This window comes from Neofelis nebulosa, chromosome 8 (assembly GCF_028018385.1).
Source record: "Neofelis nebulosa isolate mNeoNeb1 chromosome 8, mNeoNeb1.pri, whole genome shotgun sequence".
Lineage (NCBI taxonomy): Eukaryota > Metazoa > Chordata > Mammalia > Carnivora > Felidae > Neofelis > Neofelis nebulosa.
The window spans coordinates 90084844-90109856 of record NC_080789.1 but is presented as its reverse complement, the minus strand read 5'-3'; the positions used below and the strand labels follow the sequence as shown (position 1 = coordinate 90109856).

Below are 25013 nucleotides of genomic sequence, written 5' to 3'. Positions count from 1 at the left end.
AGTTAGGACTTTTTTCTCCGCTCACAATCCTGTGGTAAATAATCTTTGTAGCCCTAGTGCCAGGCACAGTGCCTAGTGTAAAAAATTGACATAAATATTTCTATAACCAAAGTGTTGTATTTTTTTTAACAATGTAAATACTGTACATCATTAGGTTTTCAAATGACTTGGGTATTTTAAAATGTAATCTTCCTCTTAGTCTGTCCTTAACTTTAAACTACATAAACATGTAGTGGTTGCATGTTGCTTTAAAGCCCAATAATTTTCATTAAAATTTTTAGGTTTATCTTGTCTATTTTTTAACTTACTTGGAAGAGAAGCTTGTATATATTTTTTTGTTCCTTAAAGAGAACTAAATGAACAATTCTCAGAAATTCCTGTGGAGATGTTAACAGTATTCATTACATAATGTTTTTATTAGCATGTATATTAATACTAGCTTAAACTAATTAACAGTTGGTTGAAGCTGCTTCTATTTATTTAAGTTTTTAATTATTTGGTCTGTTTCAGTAATGTGATTCGAAACAGGAATCTTCATTAACCTAAAATTTGAAAGCAATATAATGGTAGGAAATTATTATAGACAGTATTTTGGCATTTAAAGAAACAAAGTTACTACTGCAATTGGCTATAAAGGCTGGGCAACATGTCTTTAAAGATTTATTTCTTACTAACAATATTCATGCTTCTTTGAATTTCACTATGTATATTGATTTACTTGTTTTGAAACCATTAATTTAAGGAGTAGATTAGGTTGGGCAAGACTTTTTTTGTCTGTAGCTATTTTGCTTATAATTCTCTTATCCACTGTGAGGAGATGAGTAATATTTTAATATCATACTATTTATATAGTAAAAACTGAAGCCTTTAAAGTCTTTTACTTTTTTACATTTTGCCATTTCTGGTATAATTCTTTTTATGCGGGTTTAGTAGCAGCCTTGTGATTTCAAGGTTTTTTTAGAAGAATTTTCCAATAAAGTTTACTCTTAAAGAACAGGCACCATCTGGTTTTTAAGTCTAGTTGAAGCAAGAGCAATATGGAAATTCTTAATATTTTAAATATTTTCACATCAATTTACTGAAACAAAGAATAAGACTCCTTGTACACATTTTTGTGTGAATTACGTAAGTATTGAAAGGAAATTATCTACGTCATCTTTTTATTTGTGAATGTGCAAAAATACCAGACTTGAGGAATTTGCAATAACTGCCTCATACATGACTCCTAGTACATTATACTTCTATATTTGGAAGCAGAGAAATACAGAAGTAGGGTCTCAAGTTCATTTTATTTGATTTGACGGCCTTAATTCACAATTCACAGTTTTTCCCTTGAGTTGCAAGATTTTCAGCTGGAAGCTGAAAATTCTGCCCAAAGCCAGAAAATTTAAGTATATGGAGCACTCATGAATATTTTTATTCCCTTTAAAATTTTATCTTGAATCCACTTAAAATATTTTAACATGTTTTTGAAATAGCCTGTGTGTTAAACTTAATCAGAAAGTTACAGTAGTCACAATGAATTATAATATATTCAGTATACATATTAAACAAAGATGTTTTTGAGGCGTTATGACATCAGAGGTCATTGGCCTAAATGCTACTAAAGTTGAAGGGAAGTTACTTAAACTTCTTTGTATGAACAGGAAATTAAATCTGGCCAAAAAGGAGGGGTCAGGGGAAGATGAGCAGAACTGCAGGGGGAAATAACCTGAAACTGACATAAAAGTTTTACTGAAATCTAAAGCAGTAGAGAATAAAGTACTTGTCTGTTTTCTAATGAATAGGTATGCTTTAAGGAACTCTTTCCATCAGTATTGAAGCCTGATGGAAAAATACAATTGCGCCATTCTTTAAGTTTGAAATTTAGCATAGTAAAACTCAGATGAAATCATATTCTTGAAGTTACTAATAGTATTAAACTGTATTTTTGTTTTCTAGGGGCATACAGTACAAAATCTTGCGCATAATCGATGCCTAATAAATATTTGACTATGAGTAAATGAATTGATTAAGCAAGTTAAATGAATGAGGAGACCCCCTTGATCTTTGTATTGGAGAGATTTCATTTTCACTCTGATAATGCAAACTTACTAGTTAGCAAACCATGACCTGTACTCTGTTAGAAGGAACTGTATCTCGGGAGTACAGTACCTTCCAAGTCCATAGCCAGCAGTGGCCACTGGATTTCATTGGTGGCTCGACTTATTGTATCTATCTCTATTGTAGGAAGTGAGCCTTACCCCTGCTATTCTGGGTCAGATTTCTCTCCCACCTCATCTGTACGTGAGAAATTTCTCGGTACTCAGGGATAATAATTTGTTGACTAAATGGAGCCTTAATTAAGTGCTGTGTGCGTCACAAGTGCGTTGAACCTTTTCAGAGTTATAAAAAATATATTTGCTCCTAGGAGTAGAGGAAATACATTGCTTCGAAACGTATATGCTAAATGTTTTATGTGTAAGTGTGTTGTTACTCAAAGCCTAGATTTTCTGCCCCATTTCTGTATCCCCTCTTTTCAGTATGTGCTACACTCTCACCACATGTGACTGACTACTCTTGCTGATCCTGAAGCTCAGTTCAAATGGCACCCATTTCTGTGACATCTTCCCTGCTCTTTCCCTTCTAAGCAAGATCAATCCCTAATTGGTCTCCCCTTTATATTTTGATTATGGTTATATTACTCTTCCTGTTTCTTTATTTATATTATCATTAAGGCTGTGTCACCAGTGCCTGTGTCATATTGAATGAAGTATTTAAGTTACACAAAAATATAGCCATTTTGGAAGAAAAGCTACCTTTTGTTGTTGTTTATAAAATCTTTGTTTCATAGAAGTATCATTTGACTGGGTAGTAGTAACTACCTTTTTGTTCTTGAGGTGATTGCTCAGATAAAGCTCTTGTAGTATTAAAATGATGAAACACTGCAGTGAAGAAGAGTAAAATTCAGTAATTACTGATTTTTTTCCTGTTTGAATTGAGCTATTCTGTCAGTTTGACTATTGGGAAGAATTCTTCACCTACAGTAAAATAACTGGATCTTTTTTGAAATCATGTGGTTCTTTATGTGTAGGTTAGAGTTAGATTAACTTTTTAAAGTGGTATATGACCACACATAGAAGAAATAGTGCTTAAATTCAACTTTTTCTAATTTGTTGTTTGCTTCCTTACCAATGGTAGTAAACTTCTATTTAATGCATGTTACAATAAAACATTAGTAATTAGCATTCATTAGCAAGTAGTAGAGTTGTCTGAATTAATGCAATTCTATGTTTATATATATTGAGTATGGCATTGAATGCCACATTATTGCATTTAAATGCTAAGAATATTCTTTTTTTTTTTTTTAAGTTTATTGGAGCTCCTGGGTGGCTCAGTAGGTTAAGCGTCTAACTTCGGCTCAGGTCACGATCTCACAGTTCATGAGTTCAGGCCCTGCATCGGGCTCTGTGCTGACAGCTTGGAGCCTGCAGCCTGCTTCGGATTCTGCGTCTGCCTCTCTCTTTACCCCTCCCCCACTCACACTCTGTCTCTCTCAAAAAAATAAAATGGTTAAAAAAAAAAAAAAGTTTATTTATTTTGAGAGAGAGAGAGAACACATGAGAGCAGGGGAGGAGCAGCGAGGAGAGAGAGAGAAAATACTCAAGCGGGCTCCACACTGTCGCAGTGTCAGTGCTGAGCCCAACATGGGGCTCAGTCTCACGAACTGGGAGATCTGACCTGAGTAAAGATCAAGATTCAGATGCCTAACTGACTGAGCCACACAGGGCACCCCAAGAATATTCTGACTACTGAAATGTTTCTGAGTTGGAGTTCTGCTTAGTTTTATTTTAAAACTCCATTAGACTTCTGTAAATAAAACTTTTTTATACAAGTGACTCTAATTTTTCAAATAAGTATTCTTTTAAACTATAGGGACACCTGGGTGGCTCAGCCGGTTAAGTGTCTGACTTTGGCTCAGGTCATGATCTTGTGGTCTGTGATCTCCCAGTTTGTAAGTTCAAGCCCTGCTTCTGGCTCTGTGCTGACAGCTCAGAGCCCAGAACTTGCTTCAAATTCTGTCTCCCTCTCTCTCTGCCCCTCCCCTGCTCATGCTTTCTCTCTCTCTCTCTCTCTCTCTCTCAAAAATAAATATTCAAAAATTTTTTTAAAAAATTAAACTACTTTAATATACCCTATGATCATTTTTTTGTTCCTATGTGTGGTATTACAGTTGCTTTTTGCATAGGTGATTCAACAGTAAACTTTAACCTCAGGTCAAATTATCAGGTTCCTCATTCATTAAATTATAGTCCTATACAAACCATTGTACTTTGTATTTAAGACAGAGCAGAGAGGAACTCCTGGGTGGCTCAGATAAGTGTGTGGCCTCAGTGCAGGTCATGATCTCACAGTTCATGGGTTCAAGCCCTATGTAGGGCTCTCTGCTGTCAGCACAGAGTCTGCTTCAGATCCTGTCTCCCTCTTTCTCACTGCCCCACCCCTGCATGCACTCTCCCGCACACGTGCACACGCACTCTCTCTGTCTCTCTCAGAAATAAACATTTTTTCAAAAGAAGAAAAAGGAGCAGAGAGCCAGCAACTTTGTAAAGCAAGGAAGTGACATCATTTTACTTTTCAAGAAATCTCTCCTAGAACATTCAAGTTTAGCTGCTATTTAGTGAGAACTTAGTTAGGTCCAGGTAATGTGTATTTGTGCTACCAAGTACTTTTTTCTTTTAAAAGTCCTATTGCATAGGGTTTATTATTGTTGTTTGTGTTTTAGTTCAAAAAAGAATTTAAGGCTCAGTGAGGAGGATGCTCTAAATAGGAGAAAGCCTAGTTAAAATGAGGTGAATTTGAATGTTGTTAAAAGACTCTTGGGGAGATAAGAGCCTAAACAAGGGCAGTGATGGAGATGTCTTTAGTTGTGTGTTCTCTAGGGTGATGTGTGGGTGACAGCCAGAAATGTCACCTGATTCTTGAATGTTTGACAGGAAATTACTTTGGTGGATTAGTGCGTATATTTGAAGAATCCTATTTCTGTTCTCACCATTAAGTGCCATTTAACCTTGCCATTTAAAAGCTCCTTAAGAGTCACTCAGATGACTTACAAGTGAAAGAATTACCTAAATTATTTTAGGTATTTTTGCCTATAATGTGTTTTGTAATTCAAGTGTTTTGTATCAAGTGTTCTAAAAGGTAATGGTGCCATAACACTCAGGATATGTAGCAATTCTTAATGTGATAGACACATTTTGTCTATAACTAGCATGGAGTTAATTGAATTATTCTTGATGTTACTTCAAAAATTATTTAAATCTGTTAAAAAGTATTTATAGATTGTAAATGAACATGTTGGTGTTATTTAAGGTTTTGTTGAAAAGCTGGATTAGAAATTATCTACAAATAACCCAGAAGTAAAACAAATGAATTTGTATGTGAGCCTAATATTTTCAATTTTTTGTCTTTATTGTTCCTAGCCTATAATAATGTTTTCATATTTATACTTACAGCATTACATCGTGTTCATATTTTCCTACTGGGAAAAACAAGATACTCAGGTCCTGTTGGGTGCTTTTGTAAACCCATGCTTTACAGTTATTTGTACTTAAATTCTTTGGTACCTGTAATTGGGAATGTGAGGCAGTGTTTATGATTATGCTGTGATAATTTTATCTGAGCATCTAAGACTGGAAAATGATTCTGAAGCCTTAGAGAATAGGAAGATGGAAAAGAGATAGGGAATCTAAAATTAAATTGGAACTGGGAAGGTTTCATTATTCTGCTTCAGATAGATGTGGTCTTGGAGTGATGCCAGGCAGTGAGGCAGAAGGAGACAAGATGAGCAGCAAAGGAGGCTGTGTGTCACTGGTCTGTGGAAAAAGGGAAGGACCTCTGAGGAAAGTACAGTGTTGTGTTATGTTGTGTTGTGTTTTAGTACCATTGGGCAGAAACACAGAAGATGGAGGGCAGAACTGAAAAGTCTCATTGGCTGAGATAAGATTCAAGGCAGGGGCAGCTATTGAAAGTTGGGGATCTGAAAAGGACACAGCTCAGGCCTTGGGGCTGCCTCTTCCTCGCCTTGTCACTGTGTGACTTCTGATAGCTTTGTGAATCCTGTGAGCCTCAGTGTATGCATTTTGTAAAGTGAAGATAGTAACCTCAGAGGGTCTATGTGAGGATCGGTTGTCACATTTTAACCACAGGTGTGACAGCTGAGTGTGTGAGCAGCACTCACTGTCCTGCTCAAGTGGTAGCGATGATCAAGGTGATAATTTTGATACTTTTTGCTGAGAGTGAGGATCAATGAGGTACTCGCACCTAAGAAATCCTTTCTTTTTAACCCCCCAGAAATGGGAGATGATCCATTTGCTAAATGATGAGAGGAGAAAGGAGAGAAAGAGTTAAGACCTTAAGGAGATGGTGGGTAAATGAATCACTGAGGTTTGAGCAGGATGTCTGGAAGCAGTTAGTTCTTAAGTTAAAGGCAAATGGCATTTAGAAGAAATGCGGGGAAAGGAAACATATACTTTTCATGTTTTGCAAAAAAAAAAAAAAAATTACACTCTTTTAGACTGCTAACTCAGTGGTTATCTCTTCACATAAGGTTCAAGAATTGAGTCTCAAGAAAAGGCAGGGCACTTATAGTGTGTTTCTCTTGTTCTTAAAACATTGCCTTTAACTGTGGGCACAGTTTTCCATGCCAACATATTTGCATTTTAAAAATAAATTGCAGACATAGTCATTGTGGTAGTCAGATTTCGACATAACATTTTCTCCTTTTTATTAAAAGAAAAATAAAATAGTTATCTGTATAAAACATTAACAAATTTAACATGTAACAGTATTTTTAAAATTTCTCTGAACTACCTTAGAACCAATTTAATAACTAAGTCACAACTACAAACATGTTTTCAGAACCTAATTTGAGACTCTTTGAGTCTCATAGTGATAAGGCTGTATGATTTCTAGCAATAAAAGCTCTTCAATTTTAGAATAATCTGGAGAGTGTTATTGTCTAATAGTATACTGAAACCAAGGACAAATTGAGAATGTACAATACTCCATTTTGTGTTAAATAGAAGGATACTAAAAACAAAAGAGTCATAAATACACATATGAGCTGTTTGCTCTACAGCTTTCAGACTAATTTGGGAAATAAATAGCCTCCGTAGTTCCCACACCTCTTCCACCTTGCTCCCTTCTAACAACATTGTGAATATGTGGCACCTTTTATGCGTTGAGCCCTTGTAAAAATCCAAGTCATGGTACTGGCTTCGTTGCCAAACCTCTATGATACCCTGTTTTTCTTATACTAAATTAAATCCTTCTTTCTTCCCCATAAGGGAAACACATGATTCAGAGCAAATCATATAAACGGGTTTGCATCTGAGTTTAGTAAGAGACAACCAAAATCTCTTCTGTGGAATAGTTTTCTAAAACCACATATTTTTTGTGCACAGTAGATAAATTTTCACTGTATTGCCACAGTTACACATATAAAACACTACTAAAGCTTACTTTGTCTAATGTATTATTACTCAGAAGAATTATATTGGTTGTTATTGACAATGTTAATAGCAGTTTTGATATTTATTTCTTAAAAAACAATAGATTTTATGTATTAAGCAGTCATTGAAATTATGCATGATACAAAAGCGTTGAAACTCATACACACACACACACACACACAAATAAGTATTCCCATAGGAGAAAATTGCAATACTAATAAATATCCAGAACATTGCTGTTAGTTGGCGAAAACATTAAAAAAAAATTCTGGCAACAAAAGCAAAAATAGTGGGACTAAATCAAACTAAAAAGCATTTGCACAACAAAATGAAAAAGCAATATAACAGGGGTGCCTGGGTGGCTCAGACAGTCAAGCATCTGACTTTTGGTTTCAGCTCAGGTCACAATCTCACAGTTTGTGGGTTTGAGTCCTGCATCAGGCTCTGAGCTGATGATGCAGAGCCTGCTTAGGATTCATATTCTCTCTCTCTCTCTCTCTCTCTCTCTCTCCTTCCCCCCCCCCACCCTCTCTTTCTTAATCTCCGCCCCCACTTCCCCTAAGCACTCTATACCTCAAAAAATAAATAAAAATTTAAAAAAATGGCAGTCTACCAGGTGAGAGGAAATATTTGCAAATCATATATTTGATAAGGAGTTAATACCCAAAATATATAAAGAACTTTTACAACCCAATAGCAACTGATTTTTAAATCTTTTTTTCCCCCTCTGTCTTTCTAAACCCCTATTGGGGTTTGTATATGAAATGTGCAATTTTGTGCATTTTATGCATGTACTTAGTGCATGGAGGGAGGTATTTCTTTAGCAATGTCATTGGCATCTTCCCTTAAAAGTGTTCTGCTGAGGGAAGACTAGCAATGTGGACTGAACACAAAATGCCTTGTTCCAATGACCCTGGAAAGGGACACAATACCAGCTTCCCCTATCTTCAGTGTGCTGCCATGTAGTTTAAATTATTCTTCATATAAAAGCACCTGTCACTGAGAGTTGACTCAAACCCAGTGAATTGCTGTTTTCACAACGAGGCTATAAGGAGTAATGTAGTTTATCAACTTTCCCTGTTCATGTAGGCTGCTAGAAAGCTCAGTACTGCTTAAAATGGTACAGCTTCACCCAGATTTTCTAGTACAGTTACCTACATGATGCATTATTTGGTTCATAAATACAAGGTTTGAAAAGAAATAAGGTAGAGTAGTAAGTATATTCCATCTCCAGCAGACATGTCTTTTTTAATTTGTTATTTATATAATCTGATAGAGACACAATGTTTTACACACACTCATTTATTCATCTTAAGATCTTTTAAAACTAAATTAATATTGAACGAAGTATTTCCATAGAGGCTCTAAATAAGCAGGTCTTGCATTTGGTCTTCTAGTTTAGTAAATGATTACATGTCTGGTAATAAATAGTGAAGAAGGCATAATGCCAGAAAACAAGTAATTTGTGTTGCTGTTGGTCAATTTCTTGATATTTTCCTGAAAATGGAATTGATTCAACCTTTTTATCTGGACTCCTAATAGAGCATGATCCTCAGATTAAGCTAGTGAATATGCCCTATTTTCTTTGGTCCTGAACTCTCCAGAATAGCTGAGTCCATTTTTTTTTTTTCTTTTTTAAGTGTTGCTTGTCACTATTTAAGAACCTTCTCACATCCTGCCTTTGCTAGCATAAAAACACAGCTAATCTTTCTTTGGAACTTTTGTATTAGAATTACTTTTCTCCTCTGTCTTTTTGACATATTAAGGGCAGGTATCTTTACCAGAAGCATGAAAACCAAGAGAGATTACAACTTTATTCTTTTACAGTAAATACTGAGTACAGTAGCCCCTTATCTGCAGAGGATACATTCTAAGACACCCCCTACCCCCAGCAGTGGATGCCTGATTGCACAAATAGTACCAAATCCTATATATACTATGTTTTTTCCTATACATGCATACCTATGGTAAAGCTTAATTTATAAATTAGGCACAGTAAGAGATTAACAACTATAACTAATAATAAAATAGAACTATAGTCTACTGTAGTAAAAGTCATATGAATATGATTTCAAAATATTTTGTTCTGTACTCACCCTTGTTCTTTTGATGATGTGAGATGATAAAATGCCTATTATGACACAGCATGAGGCTACCAGTGGCCTTCTGAGGATAGGTCAAAAGGGTCATCACTGCAGTTGACCCATGGGTAACTGAAACACAGAAAGCGGAAAACCATGGGTGAGAGGGGGCTACTAGGTGGGTACTATTTTAAACTTTTAACATAAACAGTTGACTGACCAGTAATTTAATGACAATGACATGCTGAAAGTCCTGTTGTTCACAATAAATATAAGCCAACACTTATGGAGGACTTACTCTGTCCCAGGCCATGTTTATACCGCTCACTCTTTTAATCCTCATAAACGTCTCCACTATAAAGTAAGTTTCATGAGGGCAAAGATTTTTATGTTTTGTTCACTGCTATCCCCGGTGCCTAGAGCAACTCTGAAAAAAATAACCAACCTTGATACAGTTACTGGTACTAAGTTAAGGAAACTGAGGCATGGAAAGTTAAAGTAATTTAGATACCTAGCTAATGAGTCAGGGAGCTGGGATTTAAGCCTAGGTGGCCTGATACCAGAACCTGTGCTCTCAATTGCTGTTATTTCCTGCTGCCTCTGTTGTCTCTAGAGAAATACAGAAACACAAAGAAATAGTAAATGTGGCGTATTCAGCAGAGTTAATTGTTAGAAGGCTATGATGGTCTAGCATAGGCTTACATAACCTCACACTATTGGCATTTTGGGCTCCATACTTTTTTCCTGTGGAAATCTTGCCTGTGCATTGTAAGACATTTAGCAGCATCCTGGACTCTACCCACAAGATACCAGTCCCACTTGTGACATTCAAAAATATTACCAGACATTTCCAAATGTCCCCTGGGAAATAAAATCACTCCCAGTTGAGATCCACTAGTCTAGACCTAGACATTAAACCAGCACAGACAAGGGCTGCTGCCTGGCTCAGTCAGTGTGGATGGAGCATGCAGACTCTTGATCTTGGGGGGTTGCAGGTTAGGGCCCCTATGTTGAGTGTAGAGATTACTAAAAAATAAAATCTTTAAGGGGTTTACTCAGGCATGTAAGCATCCAACTCTTGATTTCAACTTAGGTCATGATCTCATGGTTCATGAAATTGAGCCCTGCTTTAGGCTCTGTGCTGACAGCGCAGAGCCTGCTTGGGATTCTTTCTCTCCCTCTCCCTCTCCCTCTCCCTCTCCCTCTCCCTCTCCCTCTCCCTCTCCCTCTCCCTCTCCCTCTCCCTCTCTCTGCCTGCTCCCCACTCCCAAAATAAATAAATAATCTTTTAAAAAATAAAATCTTAAAAAAAAAATAAAACATCAGAGAAGCCAGGAAGTATGAGTAGGTAAATACTGGGCATCACATTTGTTAAAGTTAGGACTTCTGCTATGCCACAGAGAATTCAAAGACACGATGGGAAATAGTTTGTTCTGTGATCTTAAGAATGTCTTATATCAAGACCTGAATTTTATCCCTGCTTTATAAGGATTCCACTAGAAACACAAATGTATGTAACATTATACCTTTCCAGTACTTCCTTTTCGTTCATGACAAGCATAAAAATCTCTGGCAAGGATTTTTAAAATGGCATCTTTTCTATTAAAGCTTCAAAATGCACTTTTTGCAGCATAGACGTATGTTAGTTTGGAACTAAGTGGTACAATCAATTTTGCTATAACACAATTAGTATGTTCCTAAAAAATCACCTCACTGTGCAAAATCAGTCAATGAAAATCAGGGGCTTTTGTGGAAAAGAACTTCATTGGAAGACCCCTCAAAAACTTCATTAGTTGGGGCGCCTGGGTGGCTCAGTCGGTTGAGCATCCGACTTCGGCTCAGGTCACGATCTCACGGTCTGTGGGTTTGAGCCCCGCGTCGGGCTCTGTGCTGACAGCTCAGAGCCTGGAGCCTGTTTCAGATTCTGTGTCTCCCTCTCTCTGACCCTCCCCTGTTCATGCTCTGTCTCTCCCTGTCTCAAAAATAAATAAAATGTTAAAAAAAAAATTTAAAAAAAAAAGTTGCTCAATTTTACTGGTAAATGGTTAGGAAACACAAAAATACTGCAGATACACTTTGCCTTGAAAAAAGACCCACAGTTTGTATAGTGGAAGTGGACATTGGGACGGTTTTAAGTTGTGAGTTTTGGGAAGTATTGGAAGTACGGGAATCTGAAATTAGATGGAAAGTTGTATCACTACATATGAATGGGTGTGTTGCATAATACAGGCAGTGAACTAACGTAGCTGACAGATGTTTGAGGTTGTGCAATCGTATGATTGATGTACTCCTGTACACACAAACAGGACAGGATCACAGACAAGAGCATGTATAAAAAATGTGGAATTTATGTGACTGATATTCAAAGGGTTCCCTAACATATGAATCACGTTGGAGAACACACTTTTCCACATTTACATGGAATGTATTCCACATATCAGTTACAACAGAACTGATAGTATTCCTGATCTGAATTTTGAGGCCCTTCCATAAAAGAAAAAAACTGGTGGACTAAAAAGGATAGCAGATGTAGGATGAAAACATATGATTTGTAAACAGTGCAAGGGACAAAATTTAGTAGAATTGAGGAAAGGCTGAGAATCATTGTCATCCCTACTCTCCTTCCTGGTCCTGAGCAGACAGTCCTCCTTCGTGCCAGAGACAGTGGCCCTGACTTGATACTTAAACAGTAGGCCAGCCATCTCCCACAGTGCCCAATTGGTATATATGGATAGCATATAATGAACTCTAACATTAACAGAGATGGCTTTGTGGAGATTTTTAAAGACTCATTTGGATTTCATTTACAATTCTTTCACTTATTGGCACTCAGTATTCATTTAATTCATATTTTTAGTTTCTGTGTATAATTTCCAAATTATGTTTACCCTTACCATTACAATACCTTAAAATGAAACATTAGTATAAAAATGAAGTGTAAATGCCAACATAAGGAATGATTTCGAAATTTAAAATAAATTTTTAGATATATATAAAAATATATATAAAAATATATTTGCTCAGGGGCAGTAAGGATTGGCAATCCTATCAGGTGATAGGAAATTACCACATTTAAACAGTTAAGACTGGAATTGATATTTTGCTTTAAAATTTTTTTTAAACGTTTATTTGTTTTTGAGAGAGAGACAGAGACAGAGTGTGAGTGGGGGAGGGACAGAGAGCTAGGGAGACACAGAACTTGAAGCAGACTTTAGGATCCATGCTGTCAACACAGAGCCTGACGTGGGGCTTGAACTCACTAACCATGAGATCATGACCTGAGCCGAAGTCGGATGCTTAACCGACTGAGCCAGCCAGGCACCCCAATTTTAATTTTTTTTAATGGAATAATTAGAAAATGTTACTGTGACTTTTCTATTTGATAATTATGTTGTTTAAATTAGTTTTCAGGAACCAGATTTTAGGAATACTGTATAAGACAGAACAAATGAATAAACATTTGAGAGGACTTTTTATTTATTTGTTTATTTATTATACATCCAAGTTAGTTAGCATATAGTACAATAATGATTTCAGGAGTAGATTCTGGTGATTTAGCCCATCCCCCCCACCCACAAGCCCTCCAGCAATCCTCAGTTTGTTCTCTGTATTTAAGAGTCTCTTATGTTTTGTCCCCCTCCCTGTTTTTATATTTTGCTTCCGTTCTCTTATATCAATCTGTTTTGTATCTTAACATCCTCACATGAATGAAGTCATATGATATTTGTGTTTCTCTGATTGATTTCACTTAGCATAATACACTCTGGTTCCATTCACATAGTTGAAAATGGCAACATTTCATTCTTTTTGATTGCTGAGTAATACTCATATATATATATATATATGCATATATGTGTGTGTATATATATACATATATATACATACATATACATATATATGTATATACATACACATATATATGTATATACATACATACATATATATGTATACACACACACACACACACACACACACACACACCACATCTTCTTTATCCATTCATCCATCGATGGACCTTTGAGCTCTTTCCATACTTTGGCTATTGTTGATAGTGTTGCTATAAGCATTGGGGTGCATGTACCCCTTCAAAACAGCACACCTGTATCCCTTGGATAAATACCTAGTAGTGCAATTGCTGGGTCATAGGGTAGTTCTATTTTTAATTTTTTGAGGAACCTCCATATTGTTTTCCAGAGTGGCTGTACTAGTTTGCATTCCCACCAGCAGTGCAAAAGAAATCCTCTTTCTCTACATCCTTGCCACCATCTGTTGCCTGAGTTGTTAATTTTAGCCATTCTGACTGGTGTAAGGTGGTATCTCATTGTGGTTTTAATTTGTATTTCCCTGATGATGAGTGATGTTGAGCATTTTTTCATGTGTCTGTTAACCATCTGGATATCTTCTTTGGAGAAGTGTCTATTCATGTGTTTTGCCCATTTCTTCACTGGATTGTTTTTTGAGAACTTCTCTATAGAATTTGGATACTAACGCTTTATCTGATGTGTCATTTGCAAATATCTTTTCCCATCTCATTGGTTGCCTTTTAGTTTTGCGCATTGTTTCCTTTGCTGTGCAGAAGGTTTTTTTCAACTACTGGATGAGGTCCCAGTAGTTGAGAGGACATCTTTATGTTACAGTTATGCTTATGTAGTGAGAAAGGTTATTTCTTTCATTAAAAAATATTATGGTCATATTGTTTTATTGCATTTCTCTATTGCACTTCACAGATAGTGTTTTCTACAAATTGAAGGTTTGTGGTAACCCTGCTTGTGTTAATCTTTTGGCACTGTTTTTCCAACAGCGGTTGCCCACTTCACGTCTCTATCACATTTTGGTGATTTCTCACAATTATTTCAAACTTTTTCATTATTCATTTGTTCTGGTGATCTGTGATCAGTGACTGAGACTCACTAAAAGCTTAGATGATAAACAGCATTTTTTAGCAATAAAGCATTTTAAATTAAGGTATGTACATTGGGTTTTTTTTTTAGACATAATGTTATTGTACACTTAATAGTGTAAACATAACTTTTATATGCGCTAGGAAACCAGAAAATTCATTTCTTAGTTTATTGTGATACCCACCTTATTTCAGTAATCTGAAATGAAACCTGCAATACCTCTAAAATATGCCTGTAAAATACTTTTGTGTTAGAGTGCCCTTGTAGATTTTATAAGAATTTTATGTCAATATAATATCAGCAGTAAATTTAAAAAAACCTCACACACATTGGATACTTTGAAGAAATGAAGAACATAAATATATTTGTATTTCATATTGATTTTAGTCACTGGTCTTTTAAGCTAGAATAGTAAGATTTTTATTAGGTTTACTGTTTAAGACATTGTGCTCTGAAAAGTACTTAGATAATAAAATCACCATTTCATTCAAAATAGCATCCACTTTTAGGCAAAAGAGTGTGCTCTTTTTAAACCATTCACTATTTAGGTATCTCCATTCCTTTATGTTTTTTTCTAATGGACACCCAAATCCATGTAGTGGTCAGGATATCAGAGTAGTCTCTTAGCCAGATAACTATTGCAGAGCCATGTTGTTACAATTTAGATCTTCCAGAATTTGGGGATTGGAGTCTACTGTATTCCTCCTAGGCAAGATGACATAGCCTAGGGAAATAATGCAATATATAAGGGTTTGTTTGCTTTCTTTTTGCAATATTGGATTTTTATGCAAAGAATTTGTATATTTCTGTTCTATCTACCTCTGCCTTTTTAATGCTTCCTAGGAGAGGCTTTAAGAAAACAAAAGATGCTATCTTCCTTTTTTTTTTTTTTTTTTTTTTTTATCACTAAGGTGTCCTAATCCCTATCCTTGATTACTTTACCCACTCCCTTTTTCTCCACACTTTTATTCTGTTAAACATCACAATTTATATACCTCGACACATTCATGGTGTTCATCACATCTGGGTACTTCAGAATTTTCCACTTACCTGCAGAGGCTGTACTTTCTTAGTTATTCTGTTACCAGTTTACTGCTTATTACATAAACTGCTATCCCACATGAGACCTTAGGTTTCCACCATCAAACTCACTCACATACTTCAAAATTTTTTTTACTGTTTATTTATTTTTGAGAAAGAGCACAAGCAGGGGAGGAGCAGAGAGAGGGAGACACAGAATCTGAAGTAGGCTCCAGGCTCTGAGCTTGTTGGCACTGAGCCCGATGTGGGGCTCAAACTCCTGAATTGCAAGATCATGGCCTGAGCTGAAGTCAGACGCTTAACCAACTGAGCCACCCAGGCGCCCCACTCACATTACTTTTTATGTAGTGAAAATATCACTCCAAATGGATATTTAAACCCACCAAATCTTAATCTCTCTATTGCATAAAAACAAAACCACCTCAAAAAGCTGATAATTTAGTAGTCCTGTGTGCTTGTTAGACCGGTTATCTAAAGGAATAATAGAGTGGGGCGCCTGGGTGGCTCAGTCAGTTGAGCGGCCGACTTCGGCTCAGGTCATGATCTCGCGGTCCATGAGTTCAAGCCCCGCGCCGGGCTCTGTGCTGACAGCTTGGAGCCTGGAGCCTGTTTCAGCTTCTGTGTCTCCCTCTCTCTGACCCTCCCCCATTCATGCTCTGTCTCTCTCTGTCTCAAAAATAAAATAAACGTTAAAAAATAAAATAAAGGAATAATAGAAACACATTATATTCCATCAGTCATTCTACTCCCACAATAGTCAATATGTATCTGTACCTTTTCTTTTTTGTGGTTTTAGTTTTATTTAATGGATAAAGTTTCAAGTACTATGTTACCAATAAAAATAATATTAATAAAAGTTAGGATATGGAAAAGGAATTTAAATATCTAAAGTTTGCCAGGAAGATTGTGGCTTGTGGTTTTAGAGCACATTTAATAATCTTTTAAGATTAACAAAGCAATATTCAGTTACAGCATCTTGAAATTTTTCTCTGTAAGGAAAGTAAATGACAGATCTTCCTTATAGATCTTGCCTTATAGTATGTGACCCAAAGGGGGAAACTTAATTTATAAATAATAATGTGTATTATTTATCAGTATATATTATACTTTTTTTTGGCCTCCAGTATTTTTTATTTAGATAAATCGTTTGGGAATTCTTTTCCCTCTCATTTCTAAGAAGACAGCAGGAGACCTAATCTTATCACTCAGCCTAAAAAGAATAGTATATGAATTTGGCATTACTTCTCTATGATGTGCCTAAATAAAGATACAAAATAATAGAAGTAGGTAGATACTCATTCTTTGTGTCCCACCTATCAGATGTGAAATGCAGTGATCGTGGAGCCAAATCAACTTACTTTTTTATAAAATAGTGAGAAGAAAGAATTGAGGTCAGGCTTGGGAGGTGGGAGGTTCATTTACCTATATGGTAAAACTGTAGTAGCATTCACACATACATGTGTACATGGTAGGTAGTAGAAAGGGTGTATTTGGAGATTTCATCACCTGGGAGTTTGAATTTCATCTCTTTTATTCACTAATGTTATAATAAAGAAATCACTATTTTCCTACCAGAATATTAGAAAAACATTTGTGATAATAGAAGTACATGCATTTTCTCTTTTTCTCTTTTCTTTTAGCCATAATGAAAGGAAAGTAACCTGTAAACATCCAGTCACAGGACAGCCATCACAGGACAATTGTATTTTTGTAGTGAATGAACAGTAAGTAAAGAGTTTCATGGAATGCCTTCGTTTTAAATGGTGTTAGCATTAAGATTGCTGTTATCCAAAAACATATTTTTAAGTTTATTTATTTTGAGAGAGAGTGTGAGCAAGAGGAGCGGCAGTGAGAGGAGAGAGAGAGAATCCCAGGCTCCATGCTGTCATGACCCGAGCCGAAATCAAGAGTTAAGACTAGGACACTTAACCACCTGAGCCACCCAGGCACTCTGCTGTTGTCCATATGTTAATACATTATAATTTAACAGTTTCTTATCTGGATATTTGCAGTCAGGAATAACAGAAACCCATCTATTTACTATGGATGGCATAGGAACATAAAACTTTCTTTGATGAAGAATGTAATCTCAGAAGCTGTTGGTACAAACACAGACAGTAAGCTCAAGAGTCCAGAATTTAACGTCAGAGAAACTATAAACTTTGTCAGATTATTAAACTAATGTGAGCTCAGTTTTCTCGTCCTTAAATCAGAGATAGTGGTAATTACCATTTCTTAGGATTATTATAAGCATCAAATGATATATGTGTGAAAATATTTTATATACTATAAATCTGTTCACAAAAAAAAATAGCTCTTGATATCATTATTTTTATTTTCGATAATAGAATAGCTCATCTTTACTGAGGTTTTAATTTTCCAGTTAGATGACCAAGTAGCATATCTATAATAATGCTTATTAAAATAAACATGGTTTTAACCTATCATGTGCTTAGGAGATATGCTAATTATATTTAAAATAGTTATAAATATTAAGCTCTGACTCTAGAGCTTATTAAGCTCTAACTAGTATCCAGCTCTTTGGAAAAGTGGGACATCAGCAGTATAATTCCTAGGGAAGGTTTATTGTAAAGCAGTCAACATGTACAGCAAGTTTTAGCATTCTGACATATTTTCAGGACTGTTGCAACCATGACATCTGAAGAAAAGAAGGAACGACCTATAAGCATGATAAATGAAGCTTCTAACTATAATATGACTTCAGATTATGGAGTGCATCCGATGAGCCCTGTAGGCAGAGTAAGTTCTTTTGCTTACTGTTAATTACTGATATCTGGTATAATTGGTTGCATCTATTACTATACTCTTAATGGGCTTAGAATTAAAGAATAATTATTTCGTTTTTCTTATTACATGAACCAAATTACATTTGAGATAATTTACTTAAGGAATGATGTGGAATATAAAATAATAAGATTACATTTTAATAATGACTTTTTAAAACTATTATAGAGTTCAGATTTTGAATAATTTTACAAATATATGGATGTTTACGTGAGAAAATGGCAATTTATTGAATCAACTGAAGTTTTAAAGATGAGGGTTAATATAATGGCATAGAAATACCATTTTCTGACTGTTATAAATCCCTAGATTGAGCAGACAGACTTTTTAAAAAGAAATGTAGAATCACTGCCAAAGGGAAACCCTAGGCCACTGTGCTTGATGATTCTGACATATTTAGAATCCATTATACAAAAAGTGCCATAGTCATATGGAAATAGAGGAGGGTGGTGTTTCTTTATAATCACAAAGAAAGATGTTAATTGTTTAATGTAGGGTCCCAGACTTTGTGTCTATAAAAATTTGTAGTTACTGCTTCTATTTATTTGTTTAAGTTATTTAAGTAATCACTGCATCCCACATGGGGCTCGAACTCATGACCGTGAGATCAAGAGTCTTTCTTATGCTCCTCTGAGCAAGCCACCTGGGGGCCCCTGTAGTTATTGTTTCTTATACTTTAAACTACAGTGCTAATATTTTAAATTTAGAATTTTAATATGAAAATTTTATCAGTCTCTTAAAACACATGCTACTAAATCTGAATAAATAGTTGCCTTAAAGTTGCTTCTCAGTTCCTAAATTAATGGATAGCAAGAGAATCAAGTGATAATAAAAGAATAATCTTTATTAAAAAATACTATATTTTATAATAGAACAGTTATAGTAAATTATGTTACTATAAAGAAATGGATAATAGGCAGTTATCTATTTTAAATGCCTGTTGTGACATTTTTGTTTTAATGTTTTTAAAATGAAATTTTGTAGAGTATTACAAGTTAATATAAATTTCTAAATAATGTAAATATTTTCTAATTCTTATGTAACATAAAATGCTAGTAAGGTAACTGAGTATTATAATACTTCGTTAATATATTTTAATCAAAATCTAGAGAAATGATATGTAGGTTGAGGGCCAGCAAGTCATTATCTGGAAAGAAAGTCGGATCTCTGCCTCACACTTTACACTGAAAATTTTCCGGATGGATCAGGTGTTGAAATGTTAAAAATAAAACTATAAAAGCACTACAAAGAACAATGGAAGATTTTTTAAAAAACAAACGTAGAATGCAGATTGGCTTTCTAAATATGACATAAAACCCAAAAATCAAAATAGAAAATAAGGAGATTGAACCATAAATAATTATTATGCATGCATAATATCTGCAATTCATGTAATAATTCACGAATAATTCCTTTATAATCAAAAGAAGTTTTTTGAATCAATAAGGAAAAGGCTTACAGCCTACTTTTTAAATGGGCATATTATGTAAAATCCCCACCCAGAAAATGGAATTTTACTGTTAAATATATGAAAACGATGTTCAAACTCATTCATAATATGAAAAATGCTAATTAAAACAACAAAGGATACCATTTTTCACATATCTAATTTGCAAAGGTTAAGAAGTTTTCTAGCGCAGTACCTCGACAACAATGTGGGTAAACAGGCATTTTCTTTATGTAGTAAGCTCCAAGAAACAGTAGAACAGAATAGTAGGTATTATATATGTAATCATTTGAGGAAAAAAAGATATTCCATACCTATGAAAACAGTTATCTTAGATGAATAAGTGCACACATACACACAGTTGACATTGGTTGCCTCATAGGGTTGAGTGCTAGAGCCCAGAGGTAGGAAGTAGATGACCAGTCCCAGTGTGTATCTTTTTGTACCATTTGAGTTTTATACTATATTTAAGCATTATGTATTCAAAAATAAAGTGAAACTTATCAACAAAACATACTTTGGGAAAATGTGGTTGATATTGGGTCTTAACATTCTGTTATGTACTAATATAAGCTTCAAAAAACAAAATTCTCGTGAAATGTGCTGGATTCTAGATAAGTTAAACAATAAGAGATAATTTGATATTACTTACCTTTATAGAGAACTCAAATTCAGCTTCTTTGTTTTTGTTTGTTGGTTACCACTACCATTCCTGCTAAATCTTCATACTAAATAAACATAGCAGTATCTCAAAAGATTGTATCTCCTTATGTATACTTTTAAATATATAGTAAACACTATCTATCTGGCATCATTCAAGTTCAGAATTGCCCATAAAGGAGAAGACAGTACATGACATTAAGCAGTTCTTTCCAGGCTTGTGTTGACTTGATGTGGTATGTTTTATATCTGAGTATTTCTCTTGACCCTTGACACTGTTCACTTTCTGTAATTGAAATAACATTATTAAATCAGATATAAAGCAAAAAGTTCTACATTTCATTTATTCTTAGATTTGTTCATTTTTACCCAAGGTTTATTCAATTTATATAGCAGGTAGGACAAAATAGTGCCACACATTGTGTCTTTTTAAAAATTGTATATCCCAGTTTTAAAGGACAGATTGTAAAACTTGTGATTCTTTGTAATATCCTGGGGTAAAATTCTTTGTGCAAAATTCTTACACTTGAAATAAGTAAATCCTCAAAAAGCAGAATTGCTCTAATTCATCTGAAAAGATTTAAGTCCTGCATGTTTCAGAGAATTCTGGAGAGATAAAATTATGAAGAAGAAATATAAATACCAACCATTAATAACACATTTTCTGTTTTTCTTTTTTCTATTTAGACTTCACGGTCTTCAAAAAAAGTTCACAATTTTGGAAAAAGATCAAATTCAATTAAAAGGAATCCTAATGCACCTGTGGTCAGGCGAGGCTGGCTTTATAAACAGGTATTTTTTGTTTGTGTTCTATTTGATGTGAAAGAAAAATGGACCTTTTCAGCTGAATGTACCTAGGACAATTATATAAAATAGAGAAGGAACTGTAGAATTAGTCATCCAGATTCTTTTTATTACCACTGAAGAATGTTAGAATAGTAAAGAAAGAAAAAGTAATGGATGTTACTTAGAACACAGATTGTGTGTCTTTGTTGTAGGTATTTCTAGTTTTGAAATTAAATACATGCTGTATGAAATCGTTAGGAATACTATGCTAAAATTATCCAGGCAGAAATATTTTTTAAATGGGGAAAAAAACATACAGAGATACTGTTCATTTTTCTGTTCATTTAAAAATCATTAGAGAAGTGTACAATTATATACTTCTCTGCTTTATAGAGAAATCGTAATTGAGATTTTTATAGTTTTCTCAGATTTTTACTTTTAGGCTCTCAAGACTACTCTCTTAAATGTGTTGTTTTTTCTTTTTTTCCTTTTCCTTTTTTTCTTTTTCTTCTTTTCTGATCTGTTTGCTTAAGTATGGCTCACTGTCAGACATCCTGATAAGTTGGGGTGTATATTGTTTTATCATTTGGAAAACCTGATAACTAAGCTTTTTTGGAACCTTGCCATTACTTTGAGAATTAGTAAGGATGCATGTACATTGGACTTCCTGACATCTCTTTTCATGCTAATAGACTGTTTTTTGTTTTTTTTTTTTTACTTTCTGGTTTGCACCTGGGTTTCCAAGTTAAGTGACCACCAGATAACTGAGATGATATATTCAGCCTTCAAGACCTTTATCTATCTTTGTTCTGTCTCTGATTATACATGTATACGGAGGATACATTCATTAGACATCTTTCCATATGAAAGCTGAGGTGGCAACTTACCGAGAGAGGGCCATCTTAAAATCCAAAGAATTCCCAATCATTCAAGCAAATTAGTTTTGCCAGTGTGTCGCTGAGTTGATTGAGTATGTAACTTGAATACCAACTTTTATTTTTATTTAAAAATCATCTACTAAAAAAAAAAACCATCTTGGGGCACCTGGATGGCTCAGTCAGTTGAGCATCCGACTCTTGATTTCAGCTTAGGTCATGATCTCGGTTTCCTGAGTTCGAGCCCCACGTTGGTCTCTGTGCTGACAGTGAGGAGCCTGCTTGGGATTCTCTCTGTCTCTCCCTTCACCTGCCCTTCTGCTACCCACTCACATGCGCACGTGTTCTCTCTCTCAAAATAAACATTAAAAAAACATCATCTATATTTTCACCATCGGACGTTTAAACTTATCTATACTAAAATATTTCTTTAACTAGTCTTCTAATAAGTCCAAGTTATGTTCAAATAGCTCAGTGTAATATTGAGCCTAATAGACGATACAGAATTTCTTTAAAATGATATTTGTTTTTATTTCTTGATCCCTTGGTTAATTTGTATTGCAGAAGTGTTAACAACCAGTTTCTCTACCATGAGTGTTTATTTTGTAATAGCTGTGTGACTTACACAGAGTGTTTGCAGAGTTACTTAAAAGTGTAAACTTTTTGGGGCACCTGGTTGGCTCTGATGGGTGAGTGTCCAGCTCTTGATTTTGGCTCAGATCATGATCCCAGAGTTGTGGGATCAAGCCTCGCGTTGGCTCCTTGCTGAGCATGGAGCCTGCTTAAAATAAAAGTGTAAACTTTTAAATTATTTGTATTAAAGAATATTATTAGGACATTAAGAATAGCATATACTGTTAAAATTTTTTTTTTGGTTCTTTGATGTAGCTGTCAATTTTAAGGACAAATCCCTTACTTTAAGATTTTTATCTATATAATTTCTTTAGTTCTAAAGTCATTTTTGATTGTTACAACTAAAAATAATGTTAATGCACATCCAAACTGACCTCTTTTTTGCGTGTGTGTGTGTGTGTGCGTGTTGCATTTACTCTTGCAGTTTTTATTAAAACTGTAATTTTGTTTGAGCTTGGTATTTTTATTAACTGAATTACTAAGAAAAAACTGCCAAAGAAGCACTCTTTTTTGCAGGGTGAGCAAAACCCAAACTGTATATGTAAGAAGAAAAAAGTGTTTATGAAATCTATTTGTATGCTAAGTTTCCTTTATTCACAGTCATTTTAAATCACATTACCTTTGGGATAATTTCAAATCACGTATTTTTCTTCTTGTTGGAGATTAACATTTATTAAATCTGTTCTACCAGAATGCACACAATGCTGCATGGTTATGCTATCCTCATGTTAGCAGACATGTGTGTTCAAAAAAGTAATTTCAGATTGCTTACAAATATGAAGCTAAATCAGATTGCTTCAACAGTATTTCTTACATGATGGTATTACTCTTCAGAGACCTGTATACTTGGGAATGTCTTAAGGTGATACAAGTCCCTAGAAAACTACCTCCATATTTTTGCTTTGTATATTAGGTTTCTACATCTTGTTTTAAAAGCTTATTTTAGGGGCGCCTGGGTGGCTCAGTTGGCTAAATGTCCAATTTCGGCTCAGGTCGTGATCTCACTGTTCATGAGTTCGAGCCCCACATCAAACTTTGTGCTGACAGCTCAGAGCCTGGAACCTGCTGCAGGGCAGATTCTGTGTCTCCCTCTCTCTGTGTCCCTCCTCTGCTCACATTCTATGTGTGTCTCTCAAATAAACATTAAAATTTTTTTTTAAGAAATAAAAGCTTATTTTAAATAAAGGTATCAGAAATGAATTTGAATTTTCTGAAATGAAAAAAAAACCCTTTAATATGCTGATTTAATATAGGACAGTACCGGCATGAAGCTATGGAAGAAACGCTGGTTCGTGCTTTCTGACCTTTGCCTCTTTTATTACAGAGGTAAGTTTACTATAAACTGTCTTAGTGTAGTATTTCATGATAGGATATGTTAAGTAGTAGATACTTTTTTTTAAAGAAAAAACATTACAATTCTTTTGGCTGTTTTATTACCAACAAACAATATCAAGAAAACCTTTTCTTCATCGATATATAATACTGAGTACTTGAGGGATGACTGAAGACAATATTGTGCTTCGAGCAGATTAGTCCGAGTTTGGTCCAATTTCTATAGTGTGATTGTGTTAATCTGATTTGTTTTATGTAAATAGTGTATGACTCTTCACTCTGTAATGTTATCCTTGAATTCATTGCCTAATAGACAAAAGTCATTAGTCTGGTAAGATTTTTTTTTATTTTTTTATGTGTCAGCTTTGTTAGCTCTAGCTATTGAATTGTTGAATGTTCAGGTCTCTGCAGCAGATGTCTTTAGACTATCAAAGACTACTCTGATATATTGGCAATTTTTTTAAGTACAAAATAATGTACTTATTATGATTCCCACCCTCCCCACCCCCTTTTTTTCAAACAATGACAGACTCCCTGAAACATGGAGAAACTTGTGGAAAGTATACATACCAGGCTGTTAATATTGGTGGAGAGTAAATAAAGGTATTATCTTAGGTATTGAGTTATTGTCTCCATTTTTCCTATATGGATGCCATAAACTCCTTTTTTAAATATGTTTTCTTGTTAGTAAATTATTGACGAATACAGTTTCAGCTCAAAGTCCAAAGAAGTCTCTCCTCATGTGCTACGTGGATCTGTTAGATACGATACAGTTGGTACCCAGCCATGAAAAAGTTTATATAGGCTGCGCTCTCCATGGAAATCTGCTTCAATTATAATATAAAACCATGAACCTGGACAGTAGTTCTTTCTTTCCTACTTTAAAGTCTGGTTGGAAACATTCGTTAAAGAATTAGATTGTCAAAGCGTGTTGAACAGTTTATAACTTTTCTAGATGA

The 25013-nt window shown here is 34.8% G+C and overlaps 1 protein-coding gene across 22 annotated transcripts in view; it reads left to right on the top strand.

The window, feature by feature from the left end:
- PLEKHA5 (pleckstrin homology domain containing A5) overlaps positions 1-25013 on the top strand; it is a 242203-nt gene that overhangs the window by 126411 nt on the left and 90779 nt on the right. For all 22 annotated transcript variants that reach the window (XM_058743507.1, XM_058743504.1, XM_058743510.1 and 19 more), the window contains 4 exons: positions 17157-17240; positions 18156-18276; positions 21116-21220; positions 23976-24048. In XM_058743507.1, the coding sequence (XP_058599490.1) occupies positions 17157-17240; positions 18156-18276; positions 21116-21220; positions 23976-24048 (383 nt within the window). The remainder of the gene's footprint in view (positions 1-17156; positions 17241-18155; positions 18277-21115; positions 21221-23975; positions 24049-25013) is intronic.